This window comes from Electrophorus electricus, chromosome 7 (genome assembly GCF_041902795.1).
Source record: "Electrophorus electricus isolate QZ-2024a chromosome 7, ASM4190279v1, whole genome shotgun sequence".
NCBI lineage: Eukaryota > Metazoa > Chordata > Actinopteri > Gymnotiformes > Gymnotidae > Electrophorus > Electrophorus electricus.
Window position 1 is genome coordinate 30,143,455 of NC_137503.1, and position 21,546 is coordinate 30,165,000.

General features: G+C 41.3%; 2 protein-coding genes across 7 annotated transcripts in view; one reads left to right on the forward strand and one right to left on the reverse strand.

The window, feature by feature from the left end:
• Positions 1-200: 200 nt before the first annotated feature.
• snx17 (sorting nexin 17) lies at positions 201-19,840 on the forward strand. Of its 3 annotated transcripts, none has more exons than XM_027002986.3 (15): positions 202-978; positions 4,396-4,470; positions 5,279-5,396; positions 6,537-6,601; positions 7,562-7,672; positions 9,365-9,455; positions 11,786-11,873; positions 13,436-13,505; positions 13,861-13,953; positions 14,142-14,345; positions 15,853-15,981; positions 16,745-16,822; positions 17,280-17,357; positions 17,452-17,493; positions 17,618-19,840. In XM_027002986.3, exons 1-15 carry the CDS (start codon positions 919-921, stop codon positions 17,735-17,737), a joined length of 1,422 nt encoding a protein of 473 aa, XP_026858787.1. In that variant the 5' UTR covers positions 202-918; the 3' UTR covers positions 17,738-19,840. The 3 variants fall into 3 exon arrangements, with proteins under 3 accessions (XP_081573007.1, XP_026858787.1, XP_026858788.1); XM_027002987.3 differs by having other exon boundaries at positions 17,283-17,357; XM_081716881.1 differs by lacking the exon at positions 14,142-14,345 and having other exon boundaries at positions 201-978.
• A 290-nt stretch (positions 19,841-20,130) lies between these two features.
• Positions 20,131-21,546, reverse strand: part of znf513a (zinc finger protein 513a) — an 8,262-nt gene continuing 6,846 nt past the window's right edge. For all 4 annotated transcript variants that reach the window (XM_035524742.1, XM_035524741.1, XM_035524740.2 and 1 more), the window contains one exon: positions 20,131-21,546. This exon is cut by the window's right edge and continues 266 nt beyond it. In XM_035524742.1, coding sequence (XP_035380635.1) covers positions 21,037-21,546 — 510 coding nt within the window. In that variant the 3' untranslated portion in view covers positions 20,131-21,036.

The following is a 21,546-nucleotide window of genomic DNA, read 5'->3' on the forward strand; positions in this document are numbered from 1 at the left end:
CAAAGGGGTTGAAGAAAAATGTTTAGAAGAAAAACGATTTTCTAGGGATTTAAATAAACATGTTACATTTCTTAAAAGAGTTAGTTAATTAATTATCTGCCACGAAACGTGTCATGTTGAATAAAAATATCTAAAATAAACGGTTTGACGCAATTCCCAAGTAATCGATTCACCCTCTTCCGCCAATGGTATAAACCAAGGGACTGTTGCAATGCTTCGAGAGCCAGTGGACACACATTGAATACATTATATCGACCTTTGGTTCTGTCGATCGTCGATGTGATATTAGCAAGCGAATTTCTTTGTGTTTTGTTCTTGGTTAATTAACGAGACAGTATATGTAGGCTTATATTTTCGATAATCAAGCGATAAACAGTTACTTCATTTGTTTCGCTTCCACAGTCGTATGTACAAGTGTAGACTGTGACGGGGGTTCGCACACTACATTTTAGTGCAGAGCAATTTAGCTAAAAGTTTATTTGGTTTGGGTCTGTATGGGAACATTTTCCAGTTTTGACCTCCATAGTCGTACGAATTGAATCATAAGCTGAATAAATAGATTTGCCAACACTGGCTGATAAATTGCCAACAATGAAGGTGGATTTACCTCAAATTGCAACATGGCTGCTGCTTCTCAGACGTTTGTGGGAGAAGTTTAGTCCCTGATGTGAAATAAGTTTTTTTACATTCATCTTCACGCAAAAAGGAAGGACGTATTTGATAGAATTTCCTTGTTTTGAATCGTAGGTTCAGCCTAACTGGAGAAGTAGGGGCGAGGGAGTCTCGGACACTCATTTTGCTGATTAGCTCCATGGCAGTACCTTGGTGAAAAAGGCAGGACTTGCTCTGTGGATTTACTTGTTGTAACGGAAAAGACTGCTCATAGCTGCATCTCAGTAAGTCGTCACTGAGAAGAAAATGCATTTTTCTATTCCTGAGACGGAGGTTCGCTCCGGTGAAAATGGATCTACATACGTGGTGAGTGTGTTGAGTGCCAAAATATGTCTCCCGCTAACTTTGTGCGTGAATGTTTGTTTTATGACTAAAGAGAAACTACGTCTGCGTATGATTAGTCTACATTTGACCTGAAACCCAATTTGACATGCTTATCCTAGTCCATTCGGCAGGGTCGTTGTCCATTGCAAGCGTTAGGCCGTTTTTATTGTACACATGTTCATTTGGGAAGTAGGGTTAGAATTATCGAAGCCGATTAGTATTGTACGTTGTAAACAGAAACGCAACTTCAGCAACTCGGGTAGTGCAGTAACGCAGTTAAACCCTTATAACACGTACTTGTGATTTTGCACGAACAAAAATTAGTTTGTTTTCGGAGGGACACCTTATTATGAACCAGATGCATACAGACATAAATACAGTCACATCAAATGATTCTGAGCAGGGCACTTGCACGTTTTGTGCCAGTGTTCTGCTGGAGTGCATCTTCAAACAAATAAACTCAGTATTTATGGAAAATGTAGGGTCAGCCTTCTTTGTAGTATTTGAATTGATCAAGAAGTAGAATAGACTGTTTTCAACCTTCCCAGTAGTCTCTCTCTTACACTAAAGCAGCATGCATATATATATATATATATATATATATATATATATATATATATATATATATATATATTAATATAAAATAAAATTTCTTCTTCTTTTTTTTTTTTTTTTTTTTTTGCATTTTGAATTAAATGGGTGGCAATTAAATGGGTGGCAGTTGCCTAACGCTAAAGTCTAGTCTACTCTTGCCCCTCTGAAATGTCCGGTTCTTGTGTACAGTGACAAGGCTTTACCTCAGAAGAATGATATTTGCTGCCTTCTGGCTGAATCTGTGGATGGCTGGTAGCTTGAATACCTCCTTGTGATTATGTCTGTGCTGCAGTCTTGGGTGGTGTTAGTTCTTGGCTATCTATCAAAGTATCTAAATTAGGCTACTACCATCATTCAGAGGCTCAAGAATACAGTCAATAGCAATTATTAGTGTTTTTTGAATAGTTCAGAAGCCCTAAACACTAAAAAATGTTAATGTCCCCTTTACTCAGTAGATAACTGCTAAATGGTTGGTTTTATATTATAATCCACAAACAGAAATCTTTTTCACTGTGTAAGGTAATTGTGAGTCAGACTAGAATAGATGGGTCTTCCAAGGCCACTTCACAAAGGGAAAGATGTCTGAAACCATATGTCTGGATGCTATCTGTAGGTCACTGGTGCCTCTGTGTAATCGCTTGGCCTTTCTGCGTTATACTTTTTTCCAATCTAGTGAAGAATCTGTGGAATGTGTAGCTGAGGGGCAGCAGAGGCAAAACCATGTATTCAACTGTAAAAGTAGCATTACTCATTTCTTTCTCTCTCTCTCTCTCCCTTCTTCCCTAATTTTTATTCTCTCTCCTTCTTTTTCCTCTCTCTCTCTCACTACTTATCCATACTTTGTGTTATTTCTCTCCTCTGCAAATGTTGGTTTCCGCTTAAACTTTCGATAGATGTTCGTGGAGCAGTGTATTTGTGTGCTTTTCTAGGGCTGTGCAGCAGTGTAAAGTTGGCTTACTCAGGACTTGGAATGATTCTCTGGTGTACCTTGGAACCACACAGCTCACAAAATGTGCATACTTTGCAGTGGAGCCACCAAGAAAAAAAAGGAAAGTTTGCATTCTAAACGGCAGGCTTCCTGTGCAAGCATAAGCCTTTCTTTATGATGGCTTACACTTCGTGGATACTCCAGGGCACACTTTTCCTTCCTTTTTGTATGGGTGGACTTCTGTAGACCTTTAGAAGGGCTGATGAAGTCTTTTTTCCCCTAGAGGCAAGTCAAAGCATGGTGGATTTCTAAAAGTTATTTATAGATGTTTGGTGCTCATTTCAATAAAAACTATAACAGTTTAGCAGACATTTTCCTCTTACAAATAATATGAATCTTTATAAAGATTTTTCTTTTAAAATCCAAGATCAGTAATATCAGGAAACTAATCCTGTGCTGTTTTACAGGGATTTCTAACCAAATGTATCTTTGTAGGGCCATTACTTCAGTATGTCATACGTAGGAAGTACTTGAGTAAGAACAAATTTGCTAGTAAAGTTTGGTATATTGTATAACATTTATTGTAAGTTTTGTCTTATGCAGTAGCATAAGTTTAACTTCCATTTCTAAGTTACAGTGTTCATGTATCTGTTTGTTTTAGAAATTCAGAAGTTTGGTTTGCTCACACTAAGTTCACAAAGCAGTTATTTAGAGTGAAAGCTGATTGGTTTGGGTAAGCAATAGACTCTGAGCAGTCATACAGAAAACGCAAGTGTGAGCACATACCTCTGTAATATAACTGCATTCAGCTGATATTTTGAACATTCAAGCTTTATAGTTTTTGCCTGTTGCGCAAACACTATTCAAAAAGCATGTTTGTTGGCTGTCTTATGCAAGAGGATATTAAAGGTCCAGTGGTTTATTTTGCAGTGATAAAAGAATGAAATACTTTGGACAATGACCCTTGAGGAAAAGTTAAGATATTCCAATAGAAGAATGATTTTGGCTAGAAACATAACTCTTCAGGGAGCAGAACCTAACACTTGCTCTTATTATAACAACCAAGGATTTAGGTGGCTGATCTGAAGCACGAATACCACACATTCCTAATGGTGTATGTGTGAGGTGCAATGAGCTCACTCCTGAAGTCGAGATGGAACTAATGACGATGTCAAGGCCTCGTTCTCCAGAGCTAACAGGCAGAGGAGATGGCTAGGGCAGTTGTCTTCATGGCCGGGTTGATTGGTTTTGTTTGCAGCTTCCTTAATCCGCAAGCATGTGCTTGAGTGATCTCTGCCTCCTAACCATGGTTTCTGAAGTTCTGGGTTTGGTTAGAGCCAGATGAGTTTCAGCACTGCTTTTGACATGTGACTCATCCTTTACATTGCCATGAATGCAGGCTTCATGTTGTGATTATTACTGTATATACATTTCCAAGCATGTTGAAGTCTTGCTCCCTTTATTCAGTAAAAACTGTTGTCGCTATTATTATTATTGCAGTTTACCTTGAAGATTATTAGCATGTAATGCTGAAATTGGCTCAGAGTCATAGTACTGCAACCATGATGCCCTTTGATATGGCACAGTCTCTCTCTTTTGTGAAGGATTAGTGGACTATAAAAGTGTGATTGCCATTTTTAATAATACATTTGGGGTTAAATGGGTAGTAGAAAGAAAGGGCAAACCTAAGGAATCTTCGGGGCTCTGTGATATTACCTGGTTTAGTGCTTGTCTTCCTTCTCTTCTGTAGTCATGGCAGCAGTGGTTGAACAGGCTGCTGGTCTCTGTGTTAGATATATACCTCTCCACAGGGTACTTTGTTGATGTTCCTCAAATGCCTCCAGAGTCCGAATTTTTCTGTCTACACCTGTCTTCAGGCCTACAACATCCATGTCAATGGTGTCCTGCACTGCCGAGTACGCTACAGCCAGCTCTTAGGCCTCCATGAACAGGTAACAGTCATTTTGAGGATGTTAATGAATGAATCTATAAATACTACAGGGCATAATAAATGCAATTTGGGAGAATGCAGTTATGCAGTTAAGAAACTCTGGCTTATGTCTTATCAGCAATGAGTTAAAAGCACCCAGTCCAACAAAGCCCTTCAAGATAATTGACTCTAAAGCTCATACAGATTAAAAATGATCTGCAATGACTCTCTTTGAAGAATTGAGAACTTTAGTGATTCTCCTGGAAAAGCCACATTTTCTGGTCTTGCAGCTGCTGTTGCTAGGTAACAGGATACAGGAGACCCAGTCAGATCAGACACCCAGCCTATGGGTGCTGCCATGGAGAATGGATGCCAGGGTGGAGACAAACCTCAGCCAACACAGTCTGATTGCTCCTAAATCCATTTATCTCCACCTAATTAGAAGAGCTATCATTTCCCTTTGTAAAGAACCTTCAACCTTCTATAACCTTTACTCTTTGTGTTATTTTGGTATAAAGTCCAGATGAACCAGTGGGAGTCATTGCTGTTTAGTTCCCTGTAAAAATGTGGAACTTTTGGCTTTACTCTGGAGAGATTCCCAGCTAAAGCAATACTTGTATTTTATGTTGGAAAAGTTCAAAACAGTCAGACTGGATTCCTGCTATATTCTCTCAAAATTGGGGACAAGCAATTATTTTTCTGTGGGTTGTGATGTTTTGTTACAGCTAGAAATGAATAAAACAGCGTTTGTGTATTTGCACGTCTCAAGCATACTGTGACCCTCTGTTTTTTTTTTTTTGTTTTTTTTTTAAATCCTTGATTTTGGACAGATAAAGAAAGAGTATGGGAACAATGTGGTTCCTGCCTTCCCTCCAAAGAAAATCTTCACCCTTACCCCAGCAGAGGTGGAGCAACGGCGTGAGCAGCTGGAGAAGTACATGCAGGCCTGTGAGTTTAACATGCAGAGGCATTTTGGTTCCCCCTTCGCCCCCAGCCCTCCTTAGCCAGTGTCGTAGTGCTCTTCTTCTGGCCATTTTGAAATGTCATCCATTTCAAAGTTCACCTCGACTGAAGGCAGCTGTCCTCCTGACCTGAAGGTCTCCTGGAGGAGCAGCAGGCCATGTCTTCATTGGCATGAGCCAACCCGAGCCTTTCCGACATTATTTTCTGATTTGAGGAGCAGTTGGTTTAAATTTGTGCAGCGTAATGTCGCTTGTGACAGATTTGTGTTTTAAGCCAAGTGACGCAACACTTTCAAATGGTGGGTTGATGTAATTGGGAGCTGTTTTTTTTTTTGTTTTTTTTTGTTTTCTCACTTCTCTGTCAGCTATACACAAAGAAGGTCTGGTGGAACTGGTGGCACTATGAGCCGCTTGTTCAAATCCCTTCCAGTCCTGACTTGGTCCGGCACACAAGCTGAGCCTTGTTGAGTGGATTGGCTCTTGGTGTGGGAGCACACAAGCTGCCCAGGCTCCCTTGCTGTTGCATCATGGTTTTAACATGGTTATGGAAAATTAACCACCTCAAAAAACATTAAACGAAACCCACACTAGCTGCTTTGAATGAATAAAACTCTGTTTATGCAAATGTGGTGGGGGCTTTTGGGTGCTGCCAATAGCCAGAGTGCTAGAATTAGAATGTCAATAAACATTCGAGTCATTGGAGCACACTGTCTTCCAGTACTTTTTATTTAAAAAAGCATGTTTTTATTTAAAAAAGAAAGTTGGTTTATGCTTACTTACAGAGGAGAGAGACAACTTGAACGTCTTTTGGATTAAATGTGGATTAGAAAGTGCACGTTTGAAGTTATAACATGATGCAAGTTGTCTTACTTAATTTGTAGTTAGTGGAGTTTTATTTGTTTATTTAAAACTTGTTCAAGTCCACGTAATAATTCACAGGCATGAGCTGCAGGTAATTTATTTATGAGTGAAAAGAACAACATTGTCATTCTGCTATTTATTCTGTGGAAAACTTTACATGTTTTGCTCTGGGTTAAACTTGTTAATGAGTGCAGTTGAAATTGTAGTGTGTGGTTAAATGTTGCTGTCTTTCTGCCAAAACATTTTTCTTTTTTTTCCCTTTTAGTGCGTCAAGATCCCTTGCTGGGAGCCAGTGAGACATTCAACAGCTTTTTAAGAAAAGCTCAGCAGGTGTGAGCTGCTGTAACTTGTCAGCTCTAACATATTCTACTTCCTTAAATGAGAAGTTCACTGCAAGGGTGATTTTGAGTTTTGTGTATGCAACAGATTCACTCCCCCCCCCCCCCCTTAACATGTCTCCTTACTTTTTGCCACACTCTAGTGTCCATGATCAATTGCCTTGGGTCACTTAGATCCAGTAAATGTTCCATTATGTGTTTTTTATTTAGATCATCTGATCAGTTTATCTACCACCACCTGAAAGCAGGGCACTCATCACACAGTCAGATCCAATTGCTTCTCTGTGGTCACCCATCACAGTCAGAGCTGAAGGAGCAGAATGGGAGATTAGTCAGGGTTTGTTTTGTATTTCTGTCATGCTGCTCTGTCCTCCACTCCTGCAGCAAGAGAGCCAGGGTAGCCAGGAAGAGATGATGGATTAGCAGAGTGATGAAGAATAGTGAGGAAACCACGCAGTGAGGCTATGAGCACTCATGGCGGCATCTCTGTTGGCTCCATGCTTCTTTTTTTTTCCTGAGTCATAGCATTTGTTGTGCTGGTGGTTACCTGCAGCTTATCCCACTCTGGTAACTGAATGGCCTTGCCTGCGCACACTATTGCTATCTCCATAATATTAACACGAGAGTCTTGCAAGGAGCCACATGGGTGCACCCAAAATTCAGCCTTTCGTTTGGCTTTGTTTTGGCAACACCTCCTCCACAGTTGATGCTCCTTGCAAATGTCAGTTGGGGGACATCTATGTTGATCAGTTAAATTTATAGCAATCCACAGACACTCCTATCCAGAATTCCTTATAGATATTATTTGCAATCTTCTTGCAACAGTTTTTATCAGTATGCTCATTAGAAGTATAAATCTGCAAGAAAACATGAGTGAGAGTAGCATAAGATTGTGGTAGTGTTTCGCAGATTTTGAAGTGGCCATGTTTTACTGTTCTTTGTTTTATCACAGGAGACGCAACAAATCCCCACTGAAGAGGTCCAGCTGGAGGTCCACCTGTCCAATGGGCAGAAGGTCACAGTCAATATCCTGACGTCAGATCAGACCGAGGATGTGCTCGAGGTAAAGAAGCAGTGGCCAAACCATGTAAACATGTTTACACCAAATCCTCCAGTTTGGATAGTGGTGTTGTGCTGCTTTAACTGATAAACATAATCAACTTTGGCCTGTCAGTTTTCCTGAAATATTCAAGTAGCCTTGAACTAGAAGCCATTACTCCATTTATAAACGTTGTATGCCTGACTGTTAGCTTTATAATACTTTATAATTCCTACTTACATTTGTTTGGAGCAAAAATAGTGAATATGCTTCCAAAGCAGGAAATTTCCTCCCATCCAAAATAGTTATCGATTTGCAAACAAAGCAGCCTCATCAAGAGACTGAGATTCTTGCCAAACCCTGAATCAAGGCGAGTGAGCTTAATTTCCAGGCGCTTCTTGCTGCTAGACAAGATCTTGTACGTTTCCAGGATCAACTTGTTTGGAGGCACAGTGCCCAGTTGACTGCTCTGCAAGGGAAATGCATCATGCCTGTCTGCATGCTCTCTAACACTTCCCTTGTTTGTCCAACCTAGATTAGAGAATACTGCCGACAAACAAAATGTGGGCTCTGGTTTGCGGCACATGGAGCTGGAATTTCCTTTTGCTTACATACATTGTTCTGTCCACACGGAGTGTCACCCACATTGCTCTAGAAATGTCATTTGTATTTGAGGGGTTTGTTGTTTAAGAGGACATCAAAGGTTATTCTTTGTTGCTACTGATCATGCTGATCATGATCCACGCTGAATCAGCAGACCTGCTGCAGAAATTAATGTTGTGCTATACTCAGCGAATGTTTATGGGTTTATGTAATTTAGGGCACCTACATTTCATTTGATGCCTGACTGTCAGGATTGTACATATGTAACAGTGGCACGCCGTTGACCTCTTGTCTAATTTAGCCTGGTGGTGTTTGCCAATACTCCCAAACACCGGCCAATGAAAAAGGCGACTTTGAGCACGTCTGCCCGGTTCAGGCACATTTGACTTCATTCCAGAGTGTTTGTGATGCGCAGCAGAGCTGCAGGGGGAAGGAGCTGCATAATGATCCCACCGTCTCTGCCATGGACCATGTAGACCGGCACTACTGAGTCATAGCCACTTCAGTCCCTCTTGGTCCTCCGTTAGTGTGCCTGACCCTTGCACAGTGCTCTCCCTAGCTCCCTGCAAGGGAAAATGCCACGTGGCCTTTAGATCCTGATGGTACACAGCCAAGAGGCCTGTTGCATGAACATGCTGGTGATTTGAATCAAACATGAGAATCCCCATTATAGTGGGTCATTTTTAATAGGAAAGGATAGGAATGAGCTGCTGGTTTATAGTGTTTAATGTGCTGTATGCAGGTGTGTTTATTATTTATTTTTTTATTTATTACGTTTGTGTGTTTACGTTTCTGACTTCAACAGCAATTACTCCTTGATTGGAAAATAGACTTCTTCGATTTTCAAACTACATCAGTTCAACGAGCACATGACGGCAGAGGCCACAACTGAACCCTTCCAAAACTTTCATGCCTTTCTGTTTCCAAGTTAACTTATAATACTGCACTCTCTTATGTAGGCTAAGGGTTAAACGAGTCCACTCTCTCTCTTTAGCTCCCTCCTCAAGTGGCAGATTTGCCATGATGTGAATCCAAGTTCAGCTTGATTTTGAAGTTAAATCTTTTTTTGTTTGTTTGTTTGTTTGTTTTTTCCTTTTTTTCAAATCTCAACAGGCGGTTGCAACAAAACTAGACTTGCCTGACGATTTGGTGGGCTACTTTAGCCTCTTCCTGATTCAGGAAGGAGAGCATGGAAACTGCACATGTGAGTATAACCTTCCTTTTGCTTTGGCAATGAGTTTTTGTAGAAGATTGTGCACCTGTGCTTTCCAGTGGGGGATATTGTCAGAGTTCTTTTGTGAAAGAATGTGATCATATCTTTGAGGTTTTCTCAGAAAGTCACATTTACTGAACAACACAACCTATTGCCTTGTTCGGCACATCAGTCCACAGTCAATCAAATGGAAGAACCAAAGTGGGAAAGAGCTGTAGGGTGGCAGGTAAGGAGCTGCAGTGTTCCCTGCGCTTGATGACATCAGTCTGCATTAGAACGGAGCAAGGGTGGGATTGAAAGACCATTCAGTAATGAGTATTCCTCCCTGTCCCTTGCACTCCAGAAAAAAAGATTGGCCATCTCATTTTAATTAAAAAAAGCACCATATCATCCATATCATCACTAGGTTTCATTTGTTAACTTTTCAGTTTGGAGTAATATTCTGTTAAGAGATTTTAAAATGTTTTAATTCATTGTGTTTTGCAATTATATCCATTCTGAATCATATTCTAGTTGTGCACTGTATTTGCAAACACTACATATGGTGATGCTGCATACCACAAGTCATAAAAACCTCAACTCTACTGCCTGATGGTGAGAATATGATTGTTTGCTGCAGTATTGTGCTGTAATGGGGCACAGCAATGGCATGCTCTCTTGTCTGTGTTCTAACATTCTCTAAAAGTGTGTGGTTTGTATGTAATCATTGAGAGACAAATGAATGTCTGTGGGTATGAAGAGATACTGCAGCAGAATGTCAGGGTGTCTGTCTGGTATAAAATGCAGTAGACGTTGGGGCATGCAGTATGGTGGTAATTCAAAGCAGATTGTTTTAGATTGGCCAAGTCAGAGCTGTGACTTCAATACCATTGAAGTGATGTAATCTGAAGCAGCCTGTTCAAGCCAGCTATTGCTCAGTTGTGTGTAAACTGGAACATATTTTATACAAAGAAATATACCAGAATTGGCACTAGAATTTAAATGATGATGCCTACTGCCTAAAAGTTGCCTGTCTGTATTTTGAATGTGTGTCTCTTTTATGTGCACATAGCCTGTTGAAATTTTTTTTTTTACCCAATTAATTATGCTTTCAGCTGATTTTCTGGAACACATATGATTCTCTTAACAATACAAGAACTAAGGCCACCTTTTGAGAGTATCCAGAGCTTAAAATATTAAAGCTATTTATTTTCTCTAGCCATTGTTACTATGACATTAACAACATTTACCTCTCAATAACAAAACATTTACAGTGGGTAAATGCTACACACAGATGCTATTACATATGATACCTCTCTTCTGTATTCTAAAGAGGACATGTACACTCTTGCTGTAAGTATTTATCTTCTAAAGTTAGATTCATTGATTTCAGTTTATATACTTCACACATACGTTTTGCATTGTGATTGTAAAACTAATTCATTTGTTATGGAATCATTTTTGTAATTTGGTGTCCACATTTCTTTTGTTTAGCTAACACTGAAGTGGAATTTGTGGTTCTCAAGAGGGTGGTTCAGCTGTTGATGTGGGAGCAGTTATTGTTTTCCTTAGACTTGTTTAGAGGGCTTGATGCACGCATGAAAGTGTTCTCAAACTGGCAATGTCTCTGCTCTGATTCTCTGCAAATGTCAGTCTTTGTCTGACCGTCTGTCTCTACCACACACACCCACACACAGTTGGCTCTTTTTTTTACCGGGTCTTCAGTGTTTGACTCTGTAGTAATATTGCTCAGTTAACAGTGTTCCTTGCACTGCTGTGGCCTTTTAACCACCTAGGACACTTTTGCCGCTAGGCCTCCTCTTCCCCAGGCCACACGTCCAACACCCGTTGCCAGTAAACCGACGAGTGCTAAAACTCGGGGCAGGAAATGCAACTGAAGTCTGTGTGCTATACTACAGCTCTCGTCATAGTCTGCCTCACTGAGTTTGCATCTTGCATGGCCAGTTGACATGAGAAAGGGACAGCAATACTCAGCTTTGTTCCACTCAGCAAATGAAAGTCTTCAGGTTCCAAAGCTCCTTGAAGCTGTTGCAGGTTTTTTTTTTTTTTTCCCCTCACCTTCTGTCTTCCTCCTTTCCTCTGCATCTCTAAGGAACAGAAAACCAAGCATAAACAGCTGTGATGGGCCCCCCCGTCCTGTTTCCTCCAGCTTGGCCGAGGCCTGCTGACTGATGTCCATGTTATTGCTCTCTCCTGGCCTGTGGCCAGATGGATTCTCTGCATTTCGTCATTCGCTGTTGCCACTGGAGTGTCCTTGAAGGTGCTCACCCACTCACCCCTCTGTCTGTGTCTTGTCTCCATGACGCCCCTCTGTGTCTCAGTCGTGAGGAAGCTGCAGGAATTCGAGTTGCCCTTCGTGTCTGTCACCAGCCTGCACAACCCTGACTACCACATCGTCCTCCGGAAAAGGTGCGTCATAACACTGCCGTGTCTCAAGAGCAGGTTAAAGCATCGCCCACATGACTCTGCTCTGATTTCACTACGTCAGATCTTTTAGGTGACTGTGCCTTTGTGTGTCTGTTCTGTTTTCTTTCCTTTTCAAAACTCATATAGAAGATGCTTTTCTCCACACTTCAGCAGGAAGTTAAAGAGCAATGCAACACAACAAGCGTGAGAGGCTCTTAAAGCATTCCTTCAGAAGTGTGTCCCAAGTCCTTTCTGCCTTCTGAAGCTTTGCTTTAGCCTGCACCTTATTACTTAGTGACTTAAAGCCATTGTATGAGCTTTCTTTTCCAGCCTGATTTTTAAAGCTCTTAGTAGCTCTTGAAGGGGCCCTTGTGAAATCTGCTCATTTGAAACTCCAAAAGCACCTGATTGCTGGGTGGGGTTAGCGAGTTCAAGGTAACAGGACCTAGACATTCCCTCTGAAACTTTAAACCAGCATCAGCACAGAAACTTGAAATGCAATTCACAGTTCGATAAACTTATTCCCTGTTCCCAGTAAGCCATGCAAACATAGCTGATTAATATTGGCTTAATACTCCTCTGGTGTGTTGTTTCCCATTGGCAAGCATAGTGCTGTGCAAGAACTGAGTTGTGCATGAACAGTTCCTCTGTTTCTCCCTTCCTCCTTTTATTTTCAAATACATTTCCACCCCTACGTGTCATGGTGCTCCTAAGAAAGGCCCGAGGCCACTTGGTGACGGTGTGCATGTTTTCCCCTTTACATCTGACCTCGTTACCCTGCCAGTGTCCCGGTCCTGCTGACTTGCTTTTCAGTCATGTGCAGAAGGCATTGCCCAAAAGGAGTTGGGAGTGGGTCTAAATATTTTTTAATTACTTTTTTTTTTTTTTTTTTTTTTTAATAAAAATCAGGTCCAGATCATGCAGTTCTGGAATCAGTTACGTTATTGCACAGGCAAAAAAAACACATCTAGACATAGAAAATGTTTTAATAAAGGGATAAACATTTCATTTGTGATTATTCACTATGACAGTTGGGGGCGGGGGAGATGTGGGGTCCATGATGGAATCATCAGTTCTGGTACAGTTGCTTAATTCTGCTTTACAAGTAATGCTGAGAGCATGCACCCAAATGGCAGGTCTGCGCAGTAGGTTTGCATGGTAGGTCATTTTCTCATGCTCTTGTCTCACCGCACATCCTAATTTGAGCAAAATTCCTTAATTTATCAATATATCCAATATTCAAAGAACAAAAATCAATGTGGAAATCTGTGATGGTATTCCAAGATCCAGAGCAACAGTAAGTAGAAGGGGGTAGAGAGGAACAGTAATGGTGGGATGGAGAATTTTGGTTCATATCAAAGTATGCAGCATTAATGTAAAGTGGGGAAAAAAAGGACAACTAGCATAAACAACTTTTGTGTGTGTGTGTGTGTGTGTGTGTGTGTATAGAGATGAATACTTGAACATAATTTAGACCATTATATCCAATGTCACACTTGTGTTGAATTAAAATAAAGGTTTCACTAACCAAATGTGTGATTAAGTATGTTTGTTTTTTGTTGCAGCTACTGGGACTCTGCATATGACAGTGATGTCATGGAGAACAGAGTGGGTCTTAACCTGTTGTATGCTCAGGTAAACTGACCCATTTTAAACATTCATCCTAAAAGCATTGTTCATAATTATCCAAATGGAATATTTTTTTAAAAAGTAGTGAAACATGCACATTATTAAAAACATGTTTAATAAAATGTCATTTTAGTCACACAAAATTGGCATGTAAATCAAATGGCAAAGGATTTTTTTGAAGCATCAGTCTGATGGCGAATTTTTATAAGTTCAGCGGTGCCACACACGATCAGACTTAAGATGTGTGTTCTGACAGCCGCAAACTGTTTCAAGAGGCTGTGGCGTATCTGTGAACCTGTGTGTGTGCGTCGTGGTGGTTTGGACAGAGTGAGCTTTATAAAGCCTTTTCCTCCTGCCTCAGACGGTGTCTGACATTGAGCGGGGCTGGATTCTCGTGAACAAAGACCAGCACCGACAGCTGAAATCCTTGCAGGAGAAGGGCTCAAAGAAAGAGGTGAATCCCAAGCATGTGTTACTCTGGCCTCACATGCGCCCAGAATTCAGGAGCTTGCACACCACTTCCTGGCAGCTGGAGTGTGTTTTAAATTCTGAAAGGGCAACTCGCAGTACACAGCACAACTGTTTCTGCCCTCAATTCCCATCCAAGACTGTCTCTCTCAATGACTGACTTCTTTCTTTCAGTTCATCAGGCTTGCGCAGACACTGAAGTACTTTGGCTATATCAAGTTTGACCCCTGTATCACAGACTTCCCGGAAAAGGGGTGCCATGTTATCGTCAGTGCTGGCAACAACGAGCTCAGCTTTCATGTCAAGCTGCCCAATAACCAGATGAAGGAGGGCAGCTTCAAAGTTACACGCATGAGATGCTGGCGGGTCACCTCATCTGTAAGTGGCTGCTCTGGAGTCACTGATCGGGGTTGGAGGACTGAGATAATCTTATTCTGCCAGTGTTCTTTTCCTGCCTAACTTACCCTCCTTGCTGTATTTCTAGCCACCTTTCTGTGGGCCAGGTTATAAAAAGTTATTTATTGCCGCAGCACTGTTTGCAATAATATTTGGTGCGTCACATTTTAATAGTATTTGAGCTTTCCTAAAAATGTTTGAAACAAGCCTGTGTTGGTGCAGATTTAGTCATGATTGGAAAACCTCTTGCCAAGATTGGAAAAAAAAACTCTTGGCAAAGTTTAAGAAATTGATTGGGAATGAGTCAAGGCTGGTAGATGGCTTCCTGTCAGTCTCCTTCACTGTCTTCCCGCAGTGTGTTTTTGTGAGTGCGTGTCTCTCTTTCGGTCTATGTGTGAGACTGACTGTCTTTAGGCACCCCCAGTGTAAATATTTTGTTCCTCAGAAGAAGCTGTGATGACGCAGGCGCCTGCCATACTAGGCGTCGGCCAGCGGCGTCTGGCTAAAGAATCTCATTAAGGAGTGTGATCTCCGACGTCCCTCCGACAGCCATCAGTGCCAGCCGCCCATCTATCTTACCGCTGGCATTCAACCGCCCGCTTTTTAAAATGCGCTGACTGCTGTGCTGTTTGCATAGAGCCACCGCCGCCTCCCTAGTTCACTGTAGTCACGATATTGGCTCGCCAAGGTTAACTCTCCCAAAGTTAACCCCCTGCCATAATCATTTTCAGATTTCTACAAACACTTTAGATTGTGATTCAAACAATGTAAGCAAACTGCTTTTTTCTTGTCTAGTGCTATAGAATGGCACTGCTTTAGGGTTGCTGTATCACTTCTGTTGCTCGCTGTTCAGCTGAAAAGTATTTATTTCTCTTAAGTGCCCCTGCAGAACCTCCCACACTGATTTGGTATATCTCTTCCTCTTGCCTTGGGGAATTCAGGAGGGGATGTAGAAACATTGTGTATGATTGATTGATTTCTACTGAGTCATATCCCAAAATGTTTGCGAACATTCCATTAGCTGAAAGGAAGTTTCCCCGGCATCCAGGATGCAAGGGCTCCGGCTGAGGCGCTGCTCTTTTGGTCTGAAAGATTCTAGCCAAATCTCGAAGTCCAAAGGTCCAAATAACAGGGTCTGTCGGGAAAGGCCTGCTATGAAGGTGCTGGAGTTTGCCTTATGAAATCTCTGTAATGAGACTTGCGGTTTCCAAAGCTCAAGAGGAACACAGGCTTTTTAAAAAACTGTTGCACTTTTAACTGCAATCCAAATTAAATCACCCTGGACTCTACAGGAGATAATGAGGATTGTGATGTTTAGGACCACTAATAATTAGGAACATTTAAGACGGCTGATAATTGGGGACTGATTGGGATTTAATGCTAATTGCGATTGGATGACCATAATGGTGGCTGAAGATATAACTGAGATACAATAATAGCAGGAGGAGGAAAGGAGGATGCTGATAATTATTGTGGTTCCACTTTATAGCAGGTCCCAGTGGCCAATGGCACAGCCAACCCCTGCAGCTCCATCAAGTGTGATGTCAAACTGGAGCTGGCCTTTGAGTATCTGATGAGCAAAGACCGTCTGCAGTGGGTCACCATCACCAGCCCACAGGTGAGCACAGCAACCACAAACTAACATCTCATCCATAGTATGTTACAGGGCCTCAAATGCTTCATTTCTTCAGCTAAATTTAGATCATCAGATTCAGGGGAAAGACAATTAACCCTCTGAATTCTAAGGGCATTTTCTGTGTTTTTGCATATTTTATTAAATTGACTTTAAAGGTTCTTACTTGCAGCATGATGCCCATATGTTTCATATCAAAATGTTCTGACCAATTTCAGCTGTCTTGCTAATGAGGTACCATTTTAGCTAGCTGGCTAGCTAGATGTCGATTGAACGAGGAAGAGAGTATTTCCTATGTGAAGGGTAAGGCTTTAGTGATTTCATGATTTGTTTATTGGTTAGTTTCTCAACAATTGACACACAAATTCATCAATCACACACAGCGAGATGGAAAAGATCTGAGTGACGCATGAACACACGAATCACATGGTGAGAGGCAGATGACATGTATCTTAACCTATAATTTAACCTCTATATCTAACCTCTCATAGGCTCTTTATTTTTACTATTGATGACAAAATGTAAAGGGCAAGTTGCACAGATTCAGGAAATGTTTGAACCATATTTCTATGCTATGTTATTGCAAAGATATTAATAAAAATGTCACGAGACATCGAAAAATGTTCTGACATGTGCATCGAACACCAAGGGTTGAAGAAAATTGATGCCTGAACATTTCACTCCTGTGTTATTGTGGCGTTATTTTTGTTGAGTGTATCTGAATTGATTGTTTTTTTTTTGTTCTTAGGCGATAATGATGAGCATCTGCCTCCAGTCCATGGTAGATGAACTGATGGTGAAGAAGTCTGGTGGAAGCATTAAGAAAGTCAGTTTCTCCGTTTGTTGTTGTGCAAATGCAAGCTTGCATTGCTGCCGTGTGTGCTTTTCTGCATGCGTGTCTGTGTGCATGTTTACTCACAAGCCCTAAAACAACTACTTTCATTATGTTCAGTTTGGTTTTTCTGCATTTATAACCATCCCTTTTTATGAACTGCTGCAAGAAGCTCTCTTGAAGCCTCTGAACAGCAGAAACTCCAGGATTCTTTAGGAGTCTCAGCCCCAGGATGTGTAGAAGGGACTTTGCCTGCTCTTGTTTGTGCAGATACGCCTCAGAGCCTGGCACTGAGAAAATGCGGCTGTTTATGCCAGGGCTTAACTGTACTCTCTTGTCACTCATGACGCCCTCTTGTCACTGGAGAATAAGCTCCATCTTGAGTGTGGAGCCTGTGAGCCCTGTGTTCAGCACCCTCTCCCACTCTAACACCAACACTGCATACGTTTAGCAGATGCAGAAGAGACGTCTCAATGGCTCCATCCACCGATCCAACAGTCAGCAAGCTGTGAAGTCCCCTCCGTTACTGGTAAAGAGTCAGGGCTCATTGAATTACTGCCTGCTTTTTGACTATGACACAAGATAACTTAACTTATCTTTCTTTCATTCTTGAATATCTCCAGGACTCCCCCGACACGAGCCGTGAACAAGTACCCAAGCTCTCGGTGAGTTCCAGTCCAGGTTATTGTGTCTTGTTACACCACAGATTTGTTTCCACTGATTTGTCTTTGTGTGATGAGATGAGCATAAAGTGGGTCTTTACATGTCCTTTACTTTGTGCTTTATTAGACAAAGCTCTCTTCTGTCTCCCTGAGGGGCATTAGTGCCTCCAACTCAGCTAATGATCTCAGCGGTAATGATTTCCATGGAAACTATGCCTTTGAGGGCATCGGGGATGATGACCTGTGATGCCTGTCTCAGACCGAACCACAGGACAACTGAGACAAGCTGAGACTGTTAGTGCACATGCCACTGGTCCAATTCTGCGAGATTCCAACCCAACTGAGTGCTCTGCTGCCCTAAGACCTTCTCCAGCAGTGCAAACACACACACACGCACGCACGCACACACACACACCACAAATCAAGTAAGGGTGTTACAAGTTATTAATTTACATAGATCTGACCAAACTAGAGTACTTGTAATATCCAGACCTTGTTAATAAGCAAAATGCAGTGTAAACACATACCTGTTCAAAATTTCAGACCTGTGTGTAGGTATATCCTGTTAAGGACAGTGTAACCATACACGTAGTCACAGGGTTACATAATTGCTTTGGGGCCAATTACCATATCCAAGAAAGATGTTATTGGCTACTGCTGACATCGACCTTCATGAAATAGTACTTACTTATTAGAAATGACTAATCTATTTTATTCATCACCCCTTGCTAGGCATTCCATGAACCCTCTACCATCTTATGTCAATCTGATGACTTCAGTGCAAGTTCTTGCTATATCTGAGGATGCTAATTTGAATAAGTACAAACATTCTAACATTATCTATCTGGTTCATTTGCATTAGACTTGGTTATCATGACTAAAGTCTAAATGGTTGTGGCCTCAGGCTAAAGTCTGTTGGCATTTCTGTGCCAAACTAGAGAAGGGAGTACTCAGTTAAAACCTTCAATATGTACAGAGTCCCAAACCTTATTTTCTTTTGTTTCTTTGTCTTTATTGGCCATCGGGTACTTCAGAACTGTTCACAACATGTGATAAAGAACAGAAGTCCTAATACAGTTCCCAATGGAAAGCTGCTCCTCAGATGCATTGCTAGAGAGTCCTACAGTGTCCTTTTTTTTTCCTTAAAAATGCCTTACATTCCAGCTTGCCAGTTTGGATGCAAATCCAGCATTGAGAACTGATTGGCTTAAAGTTGTTTCACTGTTGGGTCCTGGCCAGCAGAAGCTCTGGTGAGAAATCTTGCAGAATTTAGTGCCATTCGGTTGGTGTTGTTGGCAGAACTGCTTGCACATGCTGAACCCATGTTTTTGCACAGTATTAACAAGGACAGATGACTGACTTGATATTTATTGAGAAATTAACCATGGAAAACATTCAGACATGTAGAAATGGCTTGTGCAGATCTGTCATTAGATTTATTCCCTGTTTTCCAGCCAATATTTTGTGAAATGTTTCTCATAAATGCCAAAATTATAGTTTACTAAAGCATTTTGCACAGAGGAAGCATTTAAAATCATGGTAATGTCACTTTTATAAATGTACATGCAATTAAGAAAAAAGTATTCTGAAAATTTTACTAATATGTATCATCAATAGAGAATTATAATCAAATACCATAGATCAAATATAATCCAAGATGTGTAAAATTAAAATAGAAACTAACATGTATCACTGTTTACAGAATTGTAGAAAGAGAGCAGTGTTTACAAATTTCAGATTGAATTTCAGTGATTGTCTTTTTACTCATAATGCATTTTATTTTTTGAGAACGTCACCTATTTTTCAAAATTAATTTTGTATTTTATGAAATACATTGTGGCAATCATCTCGGAGGACTGTGTGAAAGTGGTGCTTGGAAGATGGCTACATTTTCATCTTTCATGCTGGTGTTCTGACTACATCCTATGATGTGATTGTCAGTGTGAACCGAATACCCATGTCTATTCAACCCCCCATTTGTGATGGTCTTCGGTCCAGAGATGCAGTCTCCAGTGTAATTCCTACTTGCCAAATACAGTGAAGAATACTGATTGAATTTAGTTGTTGGAGAAAATGATCAATATTTGTCTCATCAGTATGGGTGTTACTGAGAGCAGAGCATGTTCTTATTCTGTAAAGGGTGGCTGATTGTTTTAATGTCTGTATTCTGTAATTGTCAATGTCACCACTGTATCGAGAAAGAAAATGGTTAATGGTATATCCTTTTAATGCCAGAGCATCACATGAAGCCTATCATTGTGCTTTTAGCTGCATCACCATTTTATATTTAGGAGCAGAGAATGAAGGAGGTGGAGACCTGGAGTTCAATAAAATCAGGTGCCAAACAATAGTTCTGCCGGTTAGTGTCTTTTGTGCACACTTGACTGTGTTGGGGAAATTATTTCTAGATTTTGATATGCCCACATAATGCAAAGCTGTGATTATGCGTGTCCTTCTAGTTCTTCTTCTCCTGGTGATTGGTGGGATTCTTGTCTTCTCCTCTAAGCAGTAGTCTCACATCATACATGTGTACATGAATAAAATGGGTAAATGTACTTTACTTGTAATTCTATTCATTAGCATGTTCATACTACTAATTTAGTACATCACATGCTGGAAAAAAACACATTCACATACCAATACCACCACAAAAGAGTTTTATTTCAGAATACTTAAGGCAAGTAGAAACAACTGCATAATTACAAGAGAACACTCAAGCACCTCACACTTAAGGGATTCCATCTCAAGGTTTGTTAATTCCTTGGCAACCTGAAAGTTATAAACTGCATAAAGAATTTATGGTCCCTTTTCTTTGACTTAATGCCACTGTTGGCAAATACATGCCAAACATTCTTTTGAAATTCACCCACAAAAAAATGCATATGAAAACAAAAGGTTTACAATAAGTATGAATGCATGTTTACACTGCACCATCCTGCTTCAAATACACATACAAAATGGGCTTTTTCACAGTTAAAACACAACCAAAAAGCAACGCTGTCCCCAATAATTACTGCATAACTGAAAGCTGCAGTGTTGATACTGGTGTTGACAGTGATGTAAACAAGTGGTTTGTAAAGGGCTGTTGTGCAGTTTTAAAACTCCATTTGAGCAGCAAAGGCCTCTGAGCAAGGTTTACTCAGTGAGAACATACAGTTGGATTGTTCTATAGGCAGTGGTGCAGAGTAATGGTGAACAGGCGTGCAAGGTAAACAGAGTGATAAATTGCATTTCAGTCAAGGTAAAAAGTACACAATGTGTTTGGCACTGACAAATGAAACAAGGGCAGTCCCCTTAGGCCTCTGTGAAGTCCTGAATTGCCCAATCCCATTCAAATGCATTTAAACATTCTGTTTAAATCTTCAAGCTTATGCAACAAATCTGTTTAGCAGCTTGGGTGTTTTTAAGAAACATGAAAAAATACAGAAAACAGAATAAGCAAGCTTATGCTGGTACAGTAACACTTCGTCACCTGCTATCTGCAGTATAATCTCAGTCTCCCCCTCTCTCGCGCCTCATAATACAATCACCTCTCTTGTTGCCAGGCTACACCTCCTCCTCCTCCTCCTCCCCCTCTACCTCATTGCCAGGCAGCCGCACCTTCACCCAGCCATCAGTGGCTAGTCCATGCTTCTTCTGGTGCCTCTTGTAGTTGTCCCAGTGGCCTGTGGTGTAGCCGCATTCCTGGCACTTGTGGGGCTTCTCGCCGGTGTGCCGCAGCATGTGCCTCTTCAGGTTCATGCTCTGATTGCAGCTGTAGCTGCACATGGCGCACTGGAAGGGCTTGGCGCCCGAGTGCACGCGCTGGTGCCGCTTCAGGTTGGCCAGGTTGCCGCAGGCGTAGTCGCACAGGTGGCACTTGTAGGGTTTCTCGCCCGTGTGCACGCGGTGGTGCCGCTTGAGGTTATCGAAGTGGGCAGAGGCGTAGTCGCACTGCGGGCACTTGTACGGCTTCTCGCCACTGTGTGTCTTCATGTGGCGGGCCAGGTGGTTGGGGTAGTGCGTAAGGAAGGGGCAGGCAGCACACGTGTACACCCGGTCACCTCGCTCGCTGCC